General features: G+C 35.5%; 1 protein-coding gene across 2 annotated transcripts; it reads right to left on the minus strand.

Annotated features, from left to right (window-relative positions):
• Nucleotides 1-287: 287 nt before the first annotated feature.
• Nucleotides 288-20,801, minus strand: LOC113042528 (RB1-inducible coiled-coil protein 1-like). 2 transcript variants are annotated; one of them, XM_026201446.1, is made up of 23 exons: nt 20,481-20,801; nt 18,628-18,759; nt 17,854-17,980; nt 17,394-17,564; nt 16,970-17,172; nt 15,896-16,316; nt 13,082-13,252; nt 12,559-12,743; nt 12,223-12,409; nt 11,623-11,704; nt 11,454-11,518; nt 11,252-11,355; nt 10,975-11,101; nt 8,778-10,714; nt 5,880-6,057; nt 5,270-5,378; nt 4,830-5,112; nt 3,445-3,496; nt 3,301-3,348; nt 2,260-2,318; nt 2,049-2,176; nt 1,642-1,706; nt 288-1,226 (listed from the first exon to the last, which is right to left on the minus strand). In XM_026201446.1, exons 2-23 carry the CDS (start codon nt 18,696-18,698, stop codon nt 1,149-1,151), a joined length of 4,851 nt encoding a protein of 1,616 aa, XP_026057231.1. In that variant the 5' UTR covers nt 18,699-18,759; nt 20,481-20,801; the 3' UTR covers nt 288-1,148. The 2 variants fall into 2 exon arrangements, with proteins under 2 accessions (XP_026057231.1, XP_026057230.1); XM_026201445.1 differs by having other exon boundaries at nt 1,642-1,712.
• Nucleotides 20,802-21,404: the final 603 nt, after the last annotated feature.

Genomic DNA, 21,404 nt, shown 5'->3' on the forward strand with positions numbered 1-21,404 from the left:
TGGGTCTAAAATCTTTGAATGAGTACATTTTCCACTCAAAAAGCTCTTTAAAATGACGTGCAACTGAAAGCGAACACAACAGGGAAACAGATGTCAATGGGAAACATCTTCAAGCATCAAGTCCAAACATTCATTGTACAACTTTAATTTTATTGAAGATGCATCGGTTTCCCAAAGGTAAAGCAAATAAAAAGTAAATAATATAAGGAAAACTATTGCAATACATTTGCAATATTCTCACCAAGGCGCATGAAATAAAGATCTCGGAACGGACGCTGTGGGAAATGCAATCCACCGCGAGAAGAGTTTGGGATCAAACCTTTATTGTTTTGAAAACTGTAAATTCCTTTACAATACAGTCATTTGTTTTTTGTTACTGTGTGATCTGATGAATAATATACAATGTTGTCGTTAAATTCAATAAAGACACACATTCACAAACAGGAAATATTACTCTCTATGTTTCAACATCCTACAACAGAGGGAAGATATGTGCTGTTTTTCTTCTGACGCTTGTTTTCAACAGCACAAACCTCCCTTTTGAATCGACTAAAGCATTGTCCTTTTAGTCCAAAAGTGCATCTGAAGGATTGCGAGGCCTCTGCGGCGGCCGTCCAAATGTACGTCATAATAAACAGGCGGGTTGTACTGTGCTGCGAGTAACAATCAGCAGGCTTTTACTGATACCTCCGACTACAACGCATATCCAGACAAGTAAATGAAAGAAAATATTATCTATATGCATGCCATGACCATTCCTCTGGTAACATTTACAATAAATGTATATTTTCAAAACCTTCTGAATTAAGTAAGCTGATCGTGATCGTGCCCCCGCCCCCCAAACCTGACCATAATATTAATGATGAACTAATATGTAACATCCAAATACATTTTGTCCATTTTACAGGCTTGTTGTGACTGCTTCAGAGCCATCGCATGTGGAGACAATGCCCCAATAAAGTTATAATCATTTGGTCCACATTTACAAATCCTCTGTGTATTAAAAAATGAGATAAAATGGTTTGCAGCAGAGACAAAAAAAAAAAATTCTTCTTAGATCGATAAAACCACCAAGGATGAGCGAGTTTGCTTAAAAACTGCAATAAAAACAAACTGAACTCATTACAATATGATCAGTTTGTACACTATTACACTTTCTTGTTCCATGGCACGGCCTTTACTCTGTAGAATTTAGTGCCGAGAGGAACTTTGAACCGGTTTTGGGCCTAGAGACAGATAATAACAAAAGAAACGCATTCAAAATATGCAACAGAATATCACATAAAAAAATAATTAAAGAAAATTGATAATTTAATATAAGTGCCTGCAGTAATGATTAGGAGCCGATTATGAAAGCACACTTTTCTGCTCAAATTAACTTTAGGATGCAAAACAATTAAATGCATAATTGTAAATCAATGGTATCTTCATGATGAGCTTAATTTATTTGCATCTCAAATATAGCCAATGTTAACAAAAAATAGATCAGATAATGGCATGAAAAGAGAGCTAGTGTTTTGTCATTAAGGATGTTATATAATGAGAGTGCAATAATGCCATCAAAATTATTAACTGAAATATAATTATACAGAAACACTCCATTTAGAGCATTCGCATAAACAATAGAATAATAACGGTTACCTTTTTGGCTTGGCAATATTCCTTCTCCATGACTTTTCCAAGAACCCACGGCCGTCTTGTAGCTCCTGTCGCTTAAAAAAAAATTATTATAGATATACAATAAATAAAAGCCAATAAATTTACAATAAAAACATGCTTCATGTAAAATAAAACTACAAAACACTTTATCAGGAGTAAAACATTCTCTGTAACATTTTATCTAGAACATAAAAAAAAAACATATTAATTTACAAATGCACTGAAACATTAATATATACAACTAAAATTTTTTTATTAAAATAAGTAAACATTTACTTGAGAAAGAGCAATGAAAAAAATACATATCCATCTTGTCGGAGCAAAATTGCTTCACATAGGCAAAGCCTAATATATTTTTTTGTAGTATTCCTGTGATGTTTGTGACTGACCTGGTTTGAGGTCCAGTGCAGTGAGGGACTCTGAATGCAGGAAATAAAGGGTGGGACCAACAGTGAAGAGAACGTAATTATCGTGCCTCTCGTCCAGGATTATGAGAACCAAGTCGCCCACCTGAAAACTACAAAAGAAGGGGTTTTCAAATGAGATGGAGGGCTGAAACGGCAGCTCAAATCATTAACGCTAATATCCAAGAATACTTACTCTCGAATGGCGATTTTCTCCGAGTGCCGTGACGAGACGGACGACATACTCTGGGACATCTGTAAAACAAATTGTTTAATGATTCTAGTGATATTTACACTAGGAAATGTTTGTTGTGTTGCTTGCGTAGACTCTCTGCAAGCACGGATAAATAAAATTAAACCACATACATTGCAGTGCAACACATCAGTTTTGGTTAAATGCAACATTGATGAAGCTCCTACCATTTCAGTGCGTGTAGGACAGAGATTGTACATAAAACAAATGTATTTGTGCCATCTAGTGGTAAGGAGTAGAACTGTCTCTTAAACAGCATGCATTGGTTGCAAATGCATAAAACACACAATAGCGACAAAGAACAACGAGTATCAAAAATACACAGTAACATACACAGATGATAAATAATAAATGTCAGGCTCGTTTGCAAATGAGCTCAAATTCAGTCCTAGCTTAATCACTCATGCTGTTTTTTTTAGACTAAATTCATCTTGTGAATCTGCCCCGAGCTGTCAGGACTCTAAAGTGTGGGTTACGTGTCTCATAAGATGCGTCTCGCGGCCAATAAGACGGCGATTGTAATTTTGCTAAAGAGATTAAACCTATTTGCAGCAACAGTCCCAGGGGAAATGTAATTAAATTATATCAAAGAGCCTCATGTTTTAATTAGCTGCTGCTAAGTCGTAACAACAGCAATGTGATGTATATGAACTTTACAGTGAAGACAGAATATCTACAGTATTTTTCTTACAGATATAAAAAACTGTAATATAAAATAAATATACAACAAGTATTTTTTTTCCAAAATGACGTTCCTGTGTCAATCGCTGACCTGCATTAATTGAGTGTATTGTTCAATTTACCATCACTAATTACTGCTTTTAATTGACCGTTCAAGTGGTCAATTATCAACCGAGATCAAGCACAAATGAAACGAATACAAATGATCAATTGAAACGATGTTAAACGACGTTCTCATACAATTAACACGTTTAGATGAAATAGAGGAGCCAAAACTGTAACCACACGCACAAATATATTTACCAGTCTTTGACTAAGTCTTTTGTTCTCTTCCTCCTTCATATGTAAAGTCTGAAACACAATAACAAATGTTTGCATGTGAAAATATTTCTAAGAAATGCAATGAATTTGTTAAAAAAAAATTATTTAAAAACAAAAGTGAATTACCCTTTCCAAAATCATTATGCGCTGTTTCTCTTCAGACAGCATAGGGTTGTCACTGCATCAAAATACACAAAATAAAATGTCACAAACTACGTTGTACATTAATTCAGCAAAGCTTTAAAAAAGACAATTTTCTAAAAGCTAGTAATAATAATACAGAGCAAGGAACTTCATTAACATGACAAAATTTCTAATCTACAGCATGGGCTTGACTCACATCTTTCTTCTTCTCTCTGATCTACTCTACTTTCCTTTCCCTTAAATACATTCATTCAGCTCCTTTAAAGTTGATCCTCCTTACATAAAAAAATGAATAATAATACAATTATTAATGTACAGTATATAAGTGTATGATTTGTAGACTTTGACTACAAGAATCATGAAAATCACTAATTCTATTATAAACTCAAACTAGAAACATTATTTACTCTGTAATTATTATTAAAAAATGTTTGAAAACAATAATTATATATCAAATAAGTCTTTCTTTAGATATAAATCTATAAATATAGAATATATTTGTCGATTTTTGCATTTAAAAAAAGCATATAAATTACTAATTCTGTTCAAAAACTACAAACTATACAAACTCCACTGTTGTTGTTGTTATTATTAAAATGTTTTCATTTTTTATGTTTTAAATAAATCTAGACTACAAACAGCATATAAATAACTAATTTGTTCAAAAAAATACAAACTATATAGAACTTCATTCTGTTATTATTAGTAGTAGTATTAAAAAAAATATATATTATAATTTATAATTAGATACTATAAAATTTGTTTTTCATCATATAAGTCTGTCTGAAAATAAATATCTGTAACTATATAATAACTTTGTAGAATTTTGACTATAAAAACTACAAAAACTATACTAAAAACTATAAATCGGTGTTTGTTCTGATCTTACAAAATGATGTTTTATTTCCCTCATAACAAGACAAAAGACATTTTCAGAAAATAAAATTAAGGAAAATAAATAGATGTTTTTGACATGTAAATGTGTGTATTTTGGGAATTAAACAAAAATCTACTTATATGTCACTAATCCTAAAACTTTTTTAACTAAGACAAACCTCTTCCCTCCAAAACTTTGACTTTGTTGTTGCAAGAGCATGTGAAATCAAAGTTTATTCTTAGAAGCTCATTCAGCTGAATAGTTGAAGCTGGCTGTGCAGGTTTATTATTTTACAGTAATGAATGCTGTTGAGTGAGAACATAGCCCAACAACAGGTAGTTGTATTGCTAGAATAAAATGTATAATTTCAAAGCATCTTGTGGATAATGTCAAAGACATTCACTCAGCGTGCCTTTGGCTAAACTGAGCCAGTTCAGGCTTTCAGGGTTTATTAATTTAGCTCTATGTGAACTTGAGCACGGATGCTTACTGCACGGTCATCATGCTGGCCTCCACGGCTGACTCCACCCTCTCCTCGTCCTTGAGCACAGCCACGGATGCCAATCTCTCTGGATCAGGGGTGGACCGCGAGAGGACTTCCACACGGATAGGGCCACAGGAACCGTGAGCTTCTGTGATGACCGGGATGGGATTGGGCGGAAAGAAGGACGAAGAGACGAGGACGGTGCTTCGCAGACGGTTCAGTTCCTCCTCCATCTGCTTCTTCTCCTGAAGGATGGAGGCACGGTCCTCAGAGAGCGTTTCGATCAGGCCTTCAGGAAAACAACAAAATGCAGCACAATGATCATGAGTGCTCCTTTTTTAACATTTATTGATCGCACTGACTGCTTCGGTGCAGTTTGGTAACAGATGTTTGGAAAACAAGTGAAAAGGTATTAAAATGATGTGATAAAAAAAATTGTTTTATACCTTTATCTTTCTCTTGTTGCTGTGCCAAGTTTTTGAGCTTCTCAGTGAGATCACTGATGATTTGTTCTTTCTTTAGTTTCTCCCGGGTCAGAACAGTATTGAAGTTTGTCTAGAAGTGTAATACATTAAAATACATTTTAATAGGTTTTTAAAAAAAAAAAAAAATGTAACAACACCTACATTTTCAGCCAGTTCAGATTTTTTATTAAAACAAAAAGTTAAATTTTTTAGCTACAAATTATAATATTTTTCATAAATTTCATAGGTATAAATATACAGCTGCTATGCAAATTCAAATAATCTGAATTATGCAAGTCCATGACAGCTATATTAAATAAACACTTTTGCTGGAAAATAATGGCACACAATGCAAACAACGGTTTAATTTTAACTCCTCATCAAGTATTGTATTATTATTATTATTATTAATGTCAGCCATTAATTTAGCCAGCTATTTAATTTAACTTCAGCTGGTTAGATAACTTACCTTGGTGCTATTTAAATCCGCAACAACATTTAATTTAAATTTTAATATTAATAAGTATAAAAGACACATAAAGAATATAAGATGTAGTGACCCAATCTTAATTCACTACTTTATATTGCTAACCTGCTGCTCAGCAATGAGCGAGGTCTTCAGGTTCTGCATCTCCTCGTTCTTTGTTCGTTCCAGGAGCTCTAGTTGGCCCAGGAGCAATGCCCTTTCCTCGGTCCACTGGCCACTGTCCAGTGACAATGCAGCACTGGTTTCCATACCAGTCTCTGTCTTTTCTACAGTAGGTCCCGCTCTGAAACACAGAAGCAGGTATGAGAGTTGACCTCTGACCTGGAGATCAACCTGACTTTGAAAGACTTCTGAGAAGTCATTTAGCTGATGCTTCCTTCTAAAATAAAAACGCTAATTCATAAGCTGAGCAAGTTGTTACATTCTGAAGAACCTTATTTGCATGTTGTGCAATGATTAATTATTGACAATAAGACAGGAACATGTGTTATAATTTGGATAATAATTGGGATAATTGAAAAAAATGAAAATTTGATGTTTATGTGCTCAGGAGACTTGTAACTGTATGGACACTGCGTTAATCAGAGGTTAAAAAACAACAACAAAAAAACTTTTATTTACTAGCTTAGAGTTTTAACCACTTGGCAAAAAAACAGTTTTTCTGAAGTGTTAAAACAGTCACCGGAATAAGTAAATAAATAAATAAATATTCAAAAACCTTACATTTTTTGGGATTGGTGTAAGACTTGAAAACAAATCTGTTTTCTGTTTTTAATTAATCCCTATTTTACAGGCACTTGTAACAGGGTTATCACATTTCTTGCTAATTTCTACTTAAAAAATGCTTTAATGAAACTGTTCCAGTTTTTGTTGGTTCTTTTTGATGTGCTAATTATTCACAAGAGTGAATGAAATCAGAAAGAGTAAGTGAATGCATGTTGCTTGTGTGTGTTTTCGTTTTTTAATTAACAGTAAAGTTAGAGGTAGAAACTGTAATTTTAATGGACTAGAGCGCCATTGTTTCAGTGCCATTTTATTTGTGTCCTCGGCAGATGCTTCCATCACACAAAGGTGCAAGATTTATTGTGATTTTCATGATTAAATCCTCGAGAAACTGGGGTTATTATAAAACAAACCAACAGAAATAACAAAACCACATTAAAAACCAAATTTTTTAAACAAAATGTGAAGAGTACTTGATTTTACTTGATTTAGCCAGTAAAGCCGATTCTCTAATCAGCGGTAAATTCCATCAGGTGCGTGATTTCACATAGAGCAGCTGTTACTACACAGAGCCGTTGTTAACTGAGAAGATGCGCCAATAAACGCTGAAAATGAAGTGGATTTGCGCATCTTCTCTATTAACAATGGCCCTGTCTAGTAACAGCTGCTCTATGTGAAATCACGCACCTGATGGAATTAACGGCTGATTAGAGAACCGGCTTTACTGACGAGATGCGCATAACGATCGGCCGAACGGAGCACCCCTAGTTCTGGGCACTTGCCCAAGTCAAAAGAGCTCATCCAAAAAAAAACTAAAAAATTTAAAATACATTCTGATTTTTCAGTAAGGAAGGCATTAAATAGCAGTAACAGTAAAGACTGGTTCAAAAAAGTCGAATATTTTAGTAATCGAGTATTCTACCAAAAATTCTATCGATTAATTGAGTAATCAGATAAAATGTGTTTTTGCTTAATTAAAGTCCAATATTAATTATGCAAGAGAAAATAAGAATCCTGGGTCTCTTAAAATGAACAAATTTTAAGTGCATTTAAGTGCATTCAGTTGGGGTTTTAAATAAAGCATTTTCTGAGATACACATTAAACATTAAACATAAATTTTATTTATCTTTTATTTTAATTATTGAAAATTTTTGGTAAAAGGGGATTTACTATTAAGAATAAAACATGGAAGAATATTGTGTGATTAAACCTTAAAAAAAAATACTGTTTATTTTTATTTATTTTTTGTAGTAGGCTATGTACATTCTGCTGAACAATAGTAATACATATCTGGCAAATACTTTTCTTTAAACTAAACCGGACTTTTATTTTGACGGGTTGACGTACCTTTACAGCTCTGTGTATGTGATGTGACAACGGTTAATTGCTCAAGAAGTAACTGTCAGAGCAGTTCTGGAGATGTTTTTCATGTGTGCATGTCTTTATTTACTGAGACAGCAGATGCTGAAATCACCGCGAGCGTCACGTGTCTTTGAGTACCGTATTTTTCGGAATATAAGTCACAATTTTTTCATAGTTTGGCTTGTCCTGCGACTTATAGTCAGGTGCAACTTATTTATCAAAATTAATTTGACATGAACCAAGAGAAATGAATCAAGAGAAAACATTACCGTCTCCAGCCGCGAGAGGGCGCTCTATGCTGCTCAGTGCTCCTGTAGTCTACACTGAAGACATAAAGCGCCCTCTCGCGGCTGGAGACGGTAATGTTTTCTCTTGGTTTTTGGTTATTAATAAATGCGACTTATAGTCCAGTGCGACCTATAAATGTTTTTTTCCTCATGACGTATTTTTGGACTGATGCGACTTATAGTCCGAAAAATATGGTATGTATTTCTTTCTTTCTTTACAATAGACTGTTAAATTATTGTTAATATGTCTGTTATTCCTCCTCCCCAGATTGTTTGTTTACATCTTTTCAAATAGAGATAACTGCATCTTTTATTCATCCACCAGCCAAAATTTGCAACTTTGGATGGAAACATAGCTACTGTCTGAGACCTAAAAGAGACAAGGTGGACTGAACACCTAGGTTAATAGTAAATAATGGAAATTATGTCGTTATTTACATCCCAAACCAGTTGAATTAACTTTTTACCATGGAACACAAAATAAACATTGGGCTCCATTGACTTTCATTCTAAAAACTAAACCATTTGTTTTTTACTAACCATTTATAATCTAACAGCTATGTTCTTTAAATCTGAATCTTAGAATGATTTTTGTGGGAACATTTAATTAGAAAACTTGCATTTACTTACATGTCAGTGGATTGTCTTTCTCTGAGTTGATTTTCAAGTAGCTCAATTTGTCCTAACAGTCTTGTCTCGGTCTCCTCTTTTTGGAGTTGAAAGTCTCTTAAGGCCTCTTGTAATGCAGCTTTGACCGCCTCCTCTTTCTCCTTCTCTGCCCTCTGCAGGGCCTCCACCTTCTCCTGCTCCAGTCTTCCAGATAGTAGTGAGTTTTCTGTCTGCAGGTCTCCAATAACAGTTTTTAGCTCTTGCTCTTTCTCCTGGAAAGCCCTCTTTGCATTCTCCTTTTCCTTCTGTAAGGCATCAAACTGGTCCTGGTGATTGCGCTGGATCTTCTGGACTCGTTCCTTAAAGTCTTTCTCCGCATCCTGCGATTTCTGCTTGAGTGCTGAAAACTCTTGGCGCAGCAGGGTGTTCTCCTTTTCGTGTCGATCCACGAGTTCAGAGATGCAGTGGTCTTTCTCTAACCTCATGAGCGCTCGGAGCTCGGCCAGGCCCATCTCGTAGTCTTCGTTCTTCTGCTGGAGCTGTTGGTTCAACATGGCGATTTGCGTCTGCAAGGTGGCTGTTTGGGTAGTAAGCTCTCCTCTCAACACCTCCTCTTGGGTGCTTTTGGCCTCCTCATACTGGAGTCTCATTTCATCCATTTCGGTCTCTTTAAGAGCTATCTCCACTTCCAGTCTGCAGCGGGCGTCTGCAAGTTCTGTAATGCGAGCCTCCAAGTCTTTCAAGCGTCCCTCGCGTTCCTTGACTTCTGCAGAATAGGAATCCACCAGATCTCTGAGCTTCACCAGGTTCTCCTGGACGAGTTTGTCAAGTGCACTTTCTTTTTCCAATCTGAGAGACTCCAGCTCTGCTTCATGTTGCTGTTTCAACCGTGCCTCCAGTTCCTGAAGGTGCACCTTCTCTGCCTTCTCCATCTCTTGTCTGATTTTCTGTTGGCCGTGCTCGATCTCAAAGTGAAGGTTCTCCAGCTGCCCAGCGAGTTCGTCCTTGGACAGCAATGTAGCTTTCAGTTCTTCACCTTGCTTCGAGATCTTCTCCTCAAGGTCCCGCACAGTTTGCTTGTGAAGATCTTGAAGTTCTTGCTTCGAGCGTTCCCTCTCACTCTCCAGCTGAGATATTTCCTTCTCCTTGCGCTCCACGAGGCCCTCCAACTCCAGCATTGCTCTCTGGACATCTCGAACAATCTTCCGATTGCCTTCAAGCTCTTCCGATAGAGTTTGTATCTGCTTTTCATGATTGTCCTTCAAACTCTGGAGATCCGTTTGTCGCATTTCTCTGAGCTCCTTCTCGTGACAGTATCTGACACTGTCGAGAGCGTCTTGGACCTTAATGTTCATCGTTTCCAGGGCACATCCAAAGTCTCTCTGCTCTTTCAGAACAAGACCTCGAAAGTGATAAAGGTCTTCTTTAACTTTCCTCAAATTGTACTGGGACTCTTCCGCAGCAGAACGGTACCTGTCTGCTGACAGCTTGAGTACTGCAATCTTTGAATTTTCCTTTTCAAGTGTAGTAGTGTCATGTATACGCTTGCTGTCAATTGCATTAATGACAGAGGAGTAAAGGGACTCCACCATCATCTCTGGGCTTGTGGGATCACTTATGGGATTAGGTGACATCAAGTTCTCCTCAATAACAAACTCATTAACTGCTGACATGAAATCCGACTCAGGACTTTCTGCCAACGAGTCCAAGTCCAACGAGCCTTGCTGTAATACAGGATCCATATTGGGATGCCCAATGGTTTCAAAGTCAAAAGTCTGGGCATCTATGCTGTCAGGTGATAGGTCCTCCAAGTGACCAGGAAGCGACAGGGGTTGGCAGTCCGGTGCTTTTAAACTGAGATTGGACAAAGTTTTGGTGGAGGTAGTGGTGATTTCAGTTGTGCTTTCAGATCTGGGTGTAAATGCGGTGGATCTTTGAGCACTCTGGCTACAGGAAAACTAAAAGGTGGATGCAACAAGTTAAAATCATGTGGGAAATGACATTGCTATAAAAGTTAAGCTAGACTATATAAATCTGTTATGTTGCAATGTATCAGAAAAAAACGACTGATTCTGCATACATCACATGCCATTGCTTGGATGAGTCACATTATAAATCAACAATACTCAGATAATTTAATCTCCACAGGTTTATAACATCCAGTATTTCAAACAATTAGCAACAAGTTAAATGACTGTGAAGCATGAACACAAAGTACCTTTTGTTCATTTAGTAGGTCTGTGATAGTTTGTGACATCTCGTCCACACTCTGCGCAGCCTGAACCAGCTGATGAAGAACCTCAACATGCTGGTTAAGAGGCTTGAAGTCACATAGTGTGGGGACCCTGATGAACGAAACAGGCAACAACCATCATTTAGGGGTATTTAGCCAAGATATAAAGGTTAATGGCTCAAAAAACACAAGAAAGACCAGGAGTTTTACATTGAGAAATTACGGTAGAAATGTGTGTAATGTGCGGGTATGAGGCATTTACCTGAGGAAAGGCTGAACCTCGGAAGGACAACAGGACTTGAGATACTGCAGGTCATTCAGGGAAATATCTGGAAGCTCAAAGTCAAACTTTCGAGGCTTACGGGTCTAAAAAAAAAAAAAAAAAAAAAAGATTAATTAATGCTGAAATATCCTCAAATTCCATGTAGGTATCCTGAAAGATAAAAACAAATTCATAGACTCACGCAAAACGAAGAGGATGGCCATGAGTCCAGTCCTCGAAACAACCGGTTTCTGAGGAACGATTTCCCTGAGACAAGCAAAAGCAGAGTTTTCAAAGCAATCTGGCACTCAAGTGTCCATGTTTGTTCCCAAACTAAAAGAAACCATATACAATCTAAAGAATAAACTTACTGAAGAGCTTCCCAAAGCATTCCCTTTTTACTTTTTCTGCCTCATAGAGGTTTTTCCCATCCTTGACAAGAGCATTGGCCCACTGAAAAAAAATACATTAAAACAAATTCAAACACAAATAAAACAGCTAGCCCAGATATTATTTTTGACAAACAATAATTAAATGTGCAGAAATTGTATAAAGACAAAATAAATATCATATGTGACCCTGGACCACAAAACCAGTCTTACGTTTTAGGAGTACATTTGTAGCAATAGCCAAAAATACATTGTATGGGTCAAAATTATCATTTTTTTCTTTTGTGCAAAAAGGATCATGTTCCAGGAAGAAATGTAAATTTCTTAACGTAGATATATCAAAACTTATTTTTAATTAGCAATATGCATTGCTAAGAACTTTTTTTTTTCAGATTTCAGAAGTTCAAATAGTTGTATCTCGGCCAAATATTGTCCTATCTTAGCAAACCATACATATATGTAAGATGTACAAATCTCAATTTATATGACCAGGATCACTCTCATTCATTCTCTCTCTGGTCAAACCACTTCTGGTCACATCTGCATCTCTATAGAATGTGAATTCATGTAGCGGATTCTCACTTGTCTGTAGTGTCCTATAAACATTTTGCGTCTGACCACCTCCACTACAGCGAGACAGTACATCTGTGGCACAGTGCTGAGCGCCTCCACCACCCGCACACGCTCCAGCAGCTCCGTCAGCAGCCTCAGGAGAGCCTGCAGCTTCTCTCCATCCTGATCAGCGTGAAGCATCACATAGCAGCACCATCTGATGGAGGAGACACCACGGTGCAGTTAGGAAATGCTTACAATTTAACCTTAAATGTGTATCGTAGCTCTATGGATTCAAAATAGCCAAAATCAAGCCAAGTTTTGGTGTTGTCCATTAAGAAGGAAGACGTAAAACACTGCTCTTACTTGAGACGAACTTGAAGGTTGTTGGCGAGCTCCTGTTTGGCAGTGGTACACTTTTGCTTGATGTCTAGTAGCTTCCTGTGATTGGTCAGCATGATCATCAGCTGGTTGGCGTGACTCAGACACAGGTCAGGCAGCACCGAGGTGTCCTTCAGGTTTTCAGCCCTCTTCTGATTGGCAAGAAATCCCTAGTAGAAGGCAAAGGAGAACACATGAGGAAGAGTAATATATTCAAACATTAGAAACGTGTGGAAGAAGTTTCTTCTGCCTCAATGTGACACCGGTTTATTTATTGAAGGACGAGGTAGCACCAACTATTAGACTCACAGTAAACCCACAACCCACTAAAAGTGTTACAAACTACATTTGAAGAGGTTAACCAATCATATATAAATCTTAAAGTCACAGTAGCAAAAAAAGTACGGTTGGAAAATAGCCATTAACTTTAAGGGAAAAACAATGAAATACACTAATTATGTCCCATCTAGAGTGTTTTATGCTGATTATAAAAATGAGAGTTGCTTACCTGAGCAAGTTCCTGCTGTTCGTTGACCAACCGTTTACAGCTTGCTATCATTTGGTCAAGAGCATACAATCGGTCTTCAAGACCCTTGATGGCCTTCATGTTCTGATTATCCAATTTGGTAATCGTCTCGCGGCATTCAGATAGAAAGGGTTGGATAATTCGTGGATCGAGCTGGAAGCATAAAGAATGAAAGAAACAAATGATAGTGATCGTGAACAATTAAACATTGGGATTGTCCTGTGAATGAGATGATGATGTACACAACTGTTTAAAACTTTGGTGTTGGTTAGACTTTAGTAGTATCTTATGCTCATTAAGGCTGGATTTGATTTATCAAATATTCTGTGAAATATTATTACAATGCAAAATTACTATTTTCCATTAAAACATATTACAAAATGCTATTTATTTCTGTGATACAATGCTGTATTTTCAACACCATTACTTTAGTCTTCAGATCATTCTAATATGCTGATTTGCTGCTCAATAAACATTTATTATTAATGTATATGATGAAACTCCTTATATATTTGAAATGTATTATAACTATATGTTCATTTATAATATGTTTACTGTTATTTTGATCAATTTAATGCACATTTACTTAAACTTTTCTTAAAAAAGAAAAATCCTACTGACCACAAACTTTTAAACCGTGTATGTGATGTCTATAGGATGTTTAGCTTGAAGTTTCAGCCACAGTGGATGGATATTTTTGATGGAAATTAAACAAAACATGGTTTATATTTTCATACCCATTAGGTAATGCTTATATTTGCATAATCCAGTGAATAAAATAGGTTACTTTCTATTAGGAACTTGATGGAGGCAAACCAAACATAAGAAGATTATTCATAACAAATGAATGGTAAGTCTGACTTGAGCCTAAAACCAGCGTCACATTACGTAATAATGCTTGAGCTGCAGGAAAAAAAATAGTCTTAAAACACAAAATCTGATGGGATATTTTAAAATAGGACATGAGTTGAATCCTATATTTTCCTTATAGTATGTTATTATGCTATAATTGTGCTTCTCACACAACACAACTCTGTATTTAGCATTACTCCATGTTTCTTTGCCATACAAGCAACTCAGAGCATTCCTGCTTACTAATAACTGCGTAAGTATATGTAATCTGATATGTGACCCTGGATCACAAAACCAGTCTTAAGTGTCATTTTTTCAAAATTTAGATTTATACACCACATGAAAGCTGAATAAATAAGCCTTCCATTGATGTTTAGTTTATTAGGAGTTTATTAGGTTGGGACAATATTTGGCAGATATACAACTATTTGAAAATCTGGAATCTGAGGGTGCAAAAAAATAAATATACTTAGAAAAGCCTTTTAATTTCTCCAAATGAATTCTTAGCAATGCAAATTAATATCCTAATAATTTTTGCCATAAAAGAAAAACTGATAATTTGACCCATACAATGTTTTTTTGACTATTGCTAAAAATACACCCCAACGACTAAAGACTGGTTTTGTACTCCAGGTTAGGGCTGCACGATTCTGGATAAATTGAGAATCACGATTTTTTGATCTCATATAGAGATTCTTTATTATTATTATTATTACTATTAACATTATCACAAGTATATCAATTAATTAATTATTTTATTTTGCAAGGATTCTTTAAATTGATCAAGTGTGACAAAGACATTTATAACAAAATATTTCTATTACACACAATTATTGTTCTTCTGAACTTTCTATCAAAGAAACCTGAAAAAAATCTACTCATCTGTTTTCAACATAATAATAATAATAATAATAATGTTTTTTTTGAATGGCAAAACAGCATATTAGAATGATTTCTGAAGATCATGTGACACTGAAGACTGGAGTAATGATGCTGAAAATACAGCTGCACACCACAGAAATAAATTACATTTTAAAATACATTCAAGTGAAAGCAGTTATTTTAAATGGTAAATATTTCAAAACTTCAATCAGATAAATATAGTTTGGTGAGCAGAAGAGACTTTAAAAAAACATTACACATCTTATGGTTCAAAAACTTTTGACTGGTAGTGTATATATAATATATTTAAAACCCCAGTTTTTTTAATATTAGAATGATAAAAAAGTTGTTTAGATCACTGATTCAACGACTCACTCATTAACCTACTACACTTGTTTCATTTCTGGATGAATCAGCGTTTTTGAACGATTCTCTTGAATGAAAAATTAATTCATTGACAAATAAATTAAGACACTTGTCGCCACCTATTGGTGAAACAATGCAATCGACACAAACGTTATTTAAAGCGCAGTACTTTCAAAAGGGGATTTGTTATATTTTGATCGCTGCCATATAGACATCAATGTTTATATTTAAACTATAAACTTTATCCCAGTATTTCTGTGATAAAATAAATGACTGTAAGACAGATATAATACTGTGTAGTTGAAAAGACTGTTTGTGAAGATGTTTCTTAACCAAACATGGTAAGAGCTCTCTCTGTGTCAGCGGCAGTGCGCGCACGGACTTGAATGATCCGGTAAGACTTTGTCAAAGGTTTAACAGACTCGGTGAATCGTTGTCTTTTAGAAATGAGATCGAGAGGGTGTCTGAATCGAGATCGTGATCTTTTAACGATTAATCGTGCAGCTCTACTCCAGGGTCACTTACAAATAGTATAGCATAATCTTTACAGTGTGACACACCTTTACAGTCACATCATAATAATGTCCATTACTGTCTAGCTCAAAACAATTTAAAGGTTGCCACAAGTTACAGACTAAAGTATGTTTTTAACCAAAACATTTCCTTCTCAATGACTCACAGGCGACTATTACTCACCCTGTTGATAGAGTCAAAACACTTCCTCACTACGGACTCCACATCATTAGGTCTGTCCTGAACATTGATCCAATCCAAGAGCGTGACATTGAAAGAGGGTGTGGCTCCCCCCTCCAGAGACTCCTCCTCTTCCTCTAGCGCTGCTTTTAGACTACAGCTGCTCTTCAGTCTGTCCTGAGGAGAGAAGGACGCCCGGGACGACGCTTCCCCTGAACCAGAGACCGGCGAGGGTGACTTCCGATTCTTATGGCTGATAGCGGACTGGGTGGACGTTTCTCCTACTTCTTCATCCTCATTCTCGTCTTCATCTGAGGTTCTCGGGTGAGGGGAGCTGGACTTCTCCAAGCTTTCTCTGTAGCTCTGCCGAGTCAAACTCTCAAGCAGAGGAATCTTCGCCATGACTGAGACAGCAATGCCAAGCCTGATGAATTCACATTAATATTAGTTATCTATTCATCTCTATTCACATAATCCCCAGCCGTTCAAAAGTTTAGGGTCGGCTTAATCATTCATTGATCAAATGCATCAGTAAAACATTTATAATGTTAAAAAAGTACATTTTTCAAGTAAATGCTGTTCTTTTGAACTTTCTATGAAAACAAATCTTAAAAGAAAAAGTATCACAGTTTCCACAAAAATGTCAAGCAATATTTAATCATTTATAACAATATTAGTAAAGTTTCTTGAGCAGCAAAATGGCATATTAGAATGATTTCTGAAGGAGCATGTGACTGGAGTAATGCTGCTGAAAATTCAGTTTTGCATCACAGGAATAAATTACACTTTAAAATATATTACAGCAGAAAATAGTTATTTTAAATTGTAAAAAATATTTAATAATATTACTGTTTTTACTGTTTTTGATCAAATAGTAGCTCTTGTGACTTCTTTAAAAAACCTTTTCTTAAATCTTACCGACCTCAAACTATTGAACGGCAGTGTATCTGCTACAAAAGCCTTACAATTACTATAAATTTAATACAACTTAAAAAGAAACAAACATACATTTGATGTTTTAACAAAATAACTTACTTTTTTAATATAAAGAAAGAAAGCAAGCAAGATGAGACATACTTTGTGAGTTTTAATTTGATGTCTTCAAAATCCTGTTGGTAATTTGTATAAGCAGTGTCGAATTTCATGAGGAGTTTTTGATAGGATAGGGTGCAGTCGTCCAGGTTAGCCATGATGGCCGCCCATCCCTGGTGCTGAAGGTGTTCGTCATGGACCAGACGCTCACAGAACAAGCAAAGCTTCTTGGCAACCTCAAACATTTCCTAAAAAACGGCATAACACACCTCATGAGGGTCATTTGCATACAAATGTAAAAAACCCTTCCATCGAGGGCTTTGAGTGTATTTGCATTGACGCTCTCAAATGTACATGATGCTCAAACTGTACAGAAAAATCATTGATATAATAAGAGTGTGGATGAGCATAGAGTAAATCTAAGAAGACAGAGGTTGGTCATTAGGTCAGAACACAAGGTGGACTGTACCACAGCCAGTTGAGTGCGGGATGCAACGGTATGAAAGACGGCAGGCATCATGAGTGACTCCTCCACCTTCAGCTCCATCTCATTCTCTATAGAGAAGGTCGTTTTGGGGATGGTTGGAGCTCGGTCAGACAGGATCATCTCTTTGTTGAATAAGAAGATCGGGTTGGTGTCCTAAGGCAGCCAGAGACAAAATCCAATGGCCTTTTAGTAATCATGGCACTCAAGAGCCTCAGTATTTCAGGGTCATTTTAAACGCACAGAAAGCTATTCAAATTAATACAATTATTATCTGCACTGCTTTTATGTCGCTTCTTTGCGATTTTCATGTCAAACATTTTAGCAGTGCTAAAGTACTTTGCAGCAATGATTACATATGTGATTATATAATTCATATACAACAACTATTATTACTCTCGAAATAAAAATGCTGTTTGGGTGTTTTATTTTGATGGTTACTCACCGTTCCGGCACTGTAGCTGCACACGCGCCTCTCTGCCACCATACACTCCCCTCCATTGACCACCAGCACCTGGTGCTGGACTGCAATTTTATATTTGGCCTGAATGGCATGTTTAAGGTCCAACACGCTATAAAGGGCACAAAGCACAACGCATTTTAGCATCCCAGTAAAACAAATCAGGACTCAATTTACAAAACAAATCTGCAGACAAACTAAATCCGGAAACGACTGATGGAATTTATATTATTTTAATAATAATTTACATTTGCACTTTAACCATCATAGGATTATAGAGGTACTTTCACTGGAATAATGTCATTAATAAATAAGTATGTTGAATCTGTAAGTATCACCTATATTATATATTAGATATCATATTATTCAAAATAATGCAGTTTATCATGAATATGTAAATATATGTACATATGGAAACTCAAACTCAAACTTTAAAAATCAGCCTCATTCAGCTAATTTCAGAATGTCTGAAGACCAAAATAAGCATTACTGTATCTTTGTTAATGTTACTATCTATAAGTTAAAATTAAATGTCACAAATGATTACATTGGTTAATACATCATGAAACTACAAAGTTACATTAACAAATACTGATAAAAATTATAGTTCCATGTCAGTTCATGACATCTCATGCGTTAAACAATGTCAAGAAGTTATTCACACAATATGAGTCATTAAAAGTTAATGTCTTCACATGAGGAGGAAACAAATTAGGCCTTAAATATGCACTTTTTGTTAAAAACAGTAAATTTTCTCACGTTTGGACAGCAAGTTCAGTGTCAAATGTCAATGTGCTTCCGTTGTTGACTTGAAACACATACAGCTTCATGTTGAGTTCTCCGCTGAGCCTGCCTCCAGCTTGATTTGTTCATCTAGTCAATTATGGCTGTCTGATCAAAAATAAATCAAATGCACATAATTCAAATCAAGTTAACAACAAAACTTACTACTGATGATGAAAATATCTGCTTTGATTAACATTTTAAGTCAAGACACCACATATGAATAGGGAATATACTTTCCCCAGTTAATTATTCAAAACACATTAAAAAATAATTTTGCAATACACGTTTCTGTAATGTTATAATTAAATATACAAATGATGCATTGTTTAATTATAAATACACTAATTTACACCCATTCTCAAAACAGAAATCTAATTAAGCCATGTTCAAAATTCTTGTTTCATGTTGTTGACATATTACAGAGGGCATTTTTGATAGTTTTATTATCACGCCATAAATCAGAAATGACTGTCAACGGTCACAAATATTGTTATACATTGTCATGTTTTTAGGAAATAAATCAGGTGAATAATATATGAAGAAACCTCTCGGTAAAAACCCTGAGAATTTTTAATAGGAATAAAAATGTAAAGTTCAAAGTTATGTAAGGGGAGATTTCTGACTCACTACATCATATTATATATATATATATATATATATATATATATATATATATATATATATGTATATATATATATATATATATATATATATATATATATATATATATATATATATATGTATGTATGTATGTATGTATGTATGTATGTATGTATGTATGTATGTATGTATGTATATATATATATATATATATATATATATATATATATATATATATATATATATATATAGAAAGAAAGAAAGAAACAGCCTTTAAGGATATGTACTGTAATTTAAATCTACAGACGAAAAAAGATAAAGTGTAATATAATGAAGCACCTAAAGGTGTATTTTGTATGTTTTCTTTCCACTAATCTAAAAGAAAGTTTGGAAGCAAAACTGACTAATACATGTTTTTTTTTCCTGTAGTTTCTTGCCTTAAAGAACTGAAAATGATAATACATTGAACAAAATGAGGTAAATACGTGGTTACACTTTAAAAGGCATTTAGAGACATCTGTACAAGCACACATAACCTAGAAACCATAACAGTCCTACTACATGACTGTTTGAGTAGATATAAAAAAGCTGGAAACCCCCAGATAAGTGACTAATCACATTGATGAGGGACTTCATTCTTGACAGATTATGACAAAAACATTGTATAAATCTCTGAGGTTGTTTGTACTCTATAAGAGACCAGCATGACCATGTGTCCCATGGATATCCAATATTGTTTTAATCGTATATAACGTGGACTACAATTTGTATGAGTCAGTTTTGTCACAATGTATAATGTGTCGAAATTAATTGACAACTTTCCCCTGGGCTAAACAGTCAAAACCTGATCTTCTACGTCAAAATACGATCTAAAATAGCTTGTTTTCTAAAACAAGTCTTCAAAATAGGAGACTCCTGAAGGCTACAAGTCTTTGTTTTAGTTGTTTGAAAGGCCATGATCATTATTTAGAGAGCGTGACAGTGCGTCCAAATTTCCTTCAAACCATCACCAGAACGCTAAACCCTCATTAATATCACTTTACATGAGATCTAACCCACTAAACCCTCGTTCAATAACCTTAACCTGGTTTTGTTTACATTATATAATTATAGTTTGTGGGAGAATTCTGTTTTAGAGAACCAAACAGCCTCAAATTATCCGGTATTTGATTTTAAACTTCAACATCTACTAAATAAAAAGCTTCAGATTTATCAGATGGTCTTACCTGAGCAGTCTTCAGTCCATTCTCTCCATGCAAGCAGATTAATACGTTATTTTCGGCTGAGATGTGGAGGTTTCTGTCAGCTGGAGGTTGAAGCTGTCGGGCTAACAGGCTAAAGCTCATCACTCCAAACACGGGCCTTTGTTTTTAATTCCCATAAGACGCACAAAGTCTTCCAGAACGAGCTGGGATAAATTATCTAGTGTCTCATCTTTCAAGACTTACAGGTTAGGAGGAGCGGTAATAAGATAGGAGTTTTGTCATCGAGATTTTTTCGCGCAGGGCTGTGTAAAGCTCCGCTAATGCTGCTTCTCCTGCTGCTGTTTTGTTATTGTCGTCACTGCGCAGCGAGGTGCATTCTGGGAAATGGCAACGGTCAGCAGTAAAGCGCTGGTCTGGGATCAGTTTACAAGGCTGGTTTTGATTCGGAGTGCTGCTGGAGTTACGAGGACGGTGATCTAAGATCAGCCACTTCAGGGCAACTGGCTTGTGTAATGACAAGGTGTGGGAACAAATGTTGGGAAAAACTAGACTTTATTTATTATGTTGTTTACGTCTAAAGTACGACAAATACAAGATCCAAAAAATTCAAAATTATCCAAAATTATTTGTTTCGTTTGATAGTAGTGTTTATTATTATTATTATTCTCCATAACCTACAATTGAGTAGAATCATTCAATCTGAAATTTTAGTCATTGTTGCTATTGCGATAACTCAACTATATCCCAATTTTCAAATAGCCTATATTGTGATATAAGCAATAATACATCTTAGATGTAGGCCTACTATTTCGTAAACTTTGACTGTCAGTTTACATTTTGTAGGCTAATTATATATTTGCTTTTACATTACATTACATTTAGTCATTTAGCAGACGCTTTTACCCAAAGCGACTTACAAATGAGGACAATGGAAGCAATCAAAAA

This window comes from Carassius auratus, chromosome 24 (assembly GCF_003368295.1).
Source record: "Carassius auratus strain Wakin chromosome 24, ASM336829v1, whole genome shotgun sequence".
In the NCBI taxonomy this organism is placed as follows: domain Eukaryota; kingdom Metazoa; phylum Chordata; class Actinopteri; order Cypriniformes; family Cyprinidae; genus Carassius; species Carassius auratus.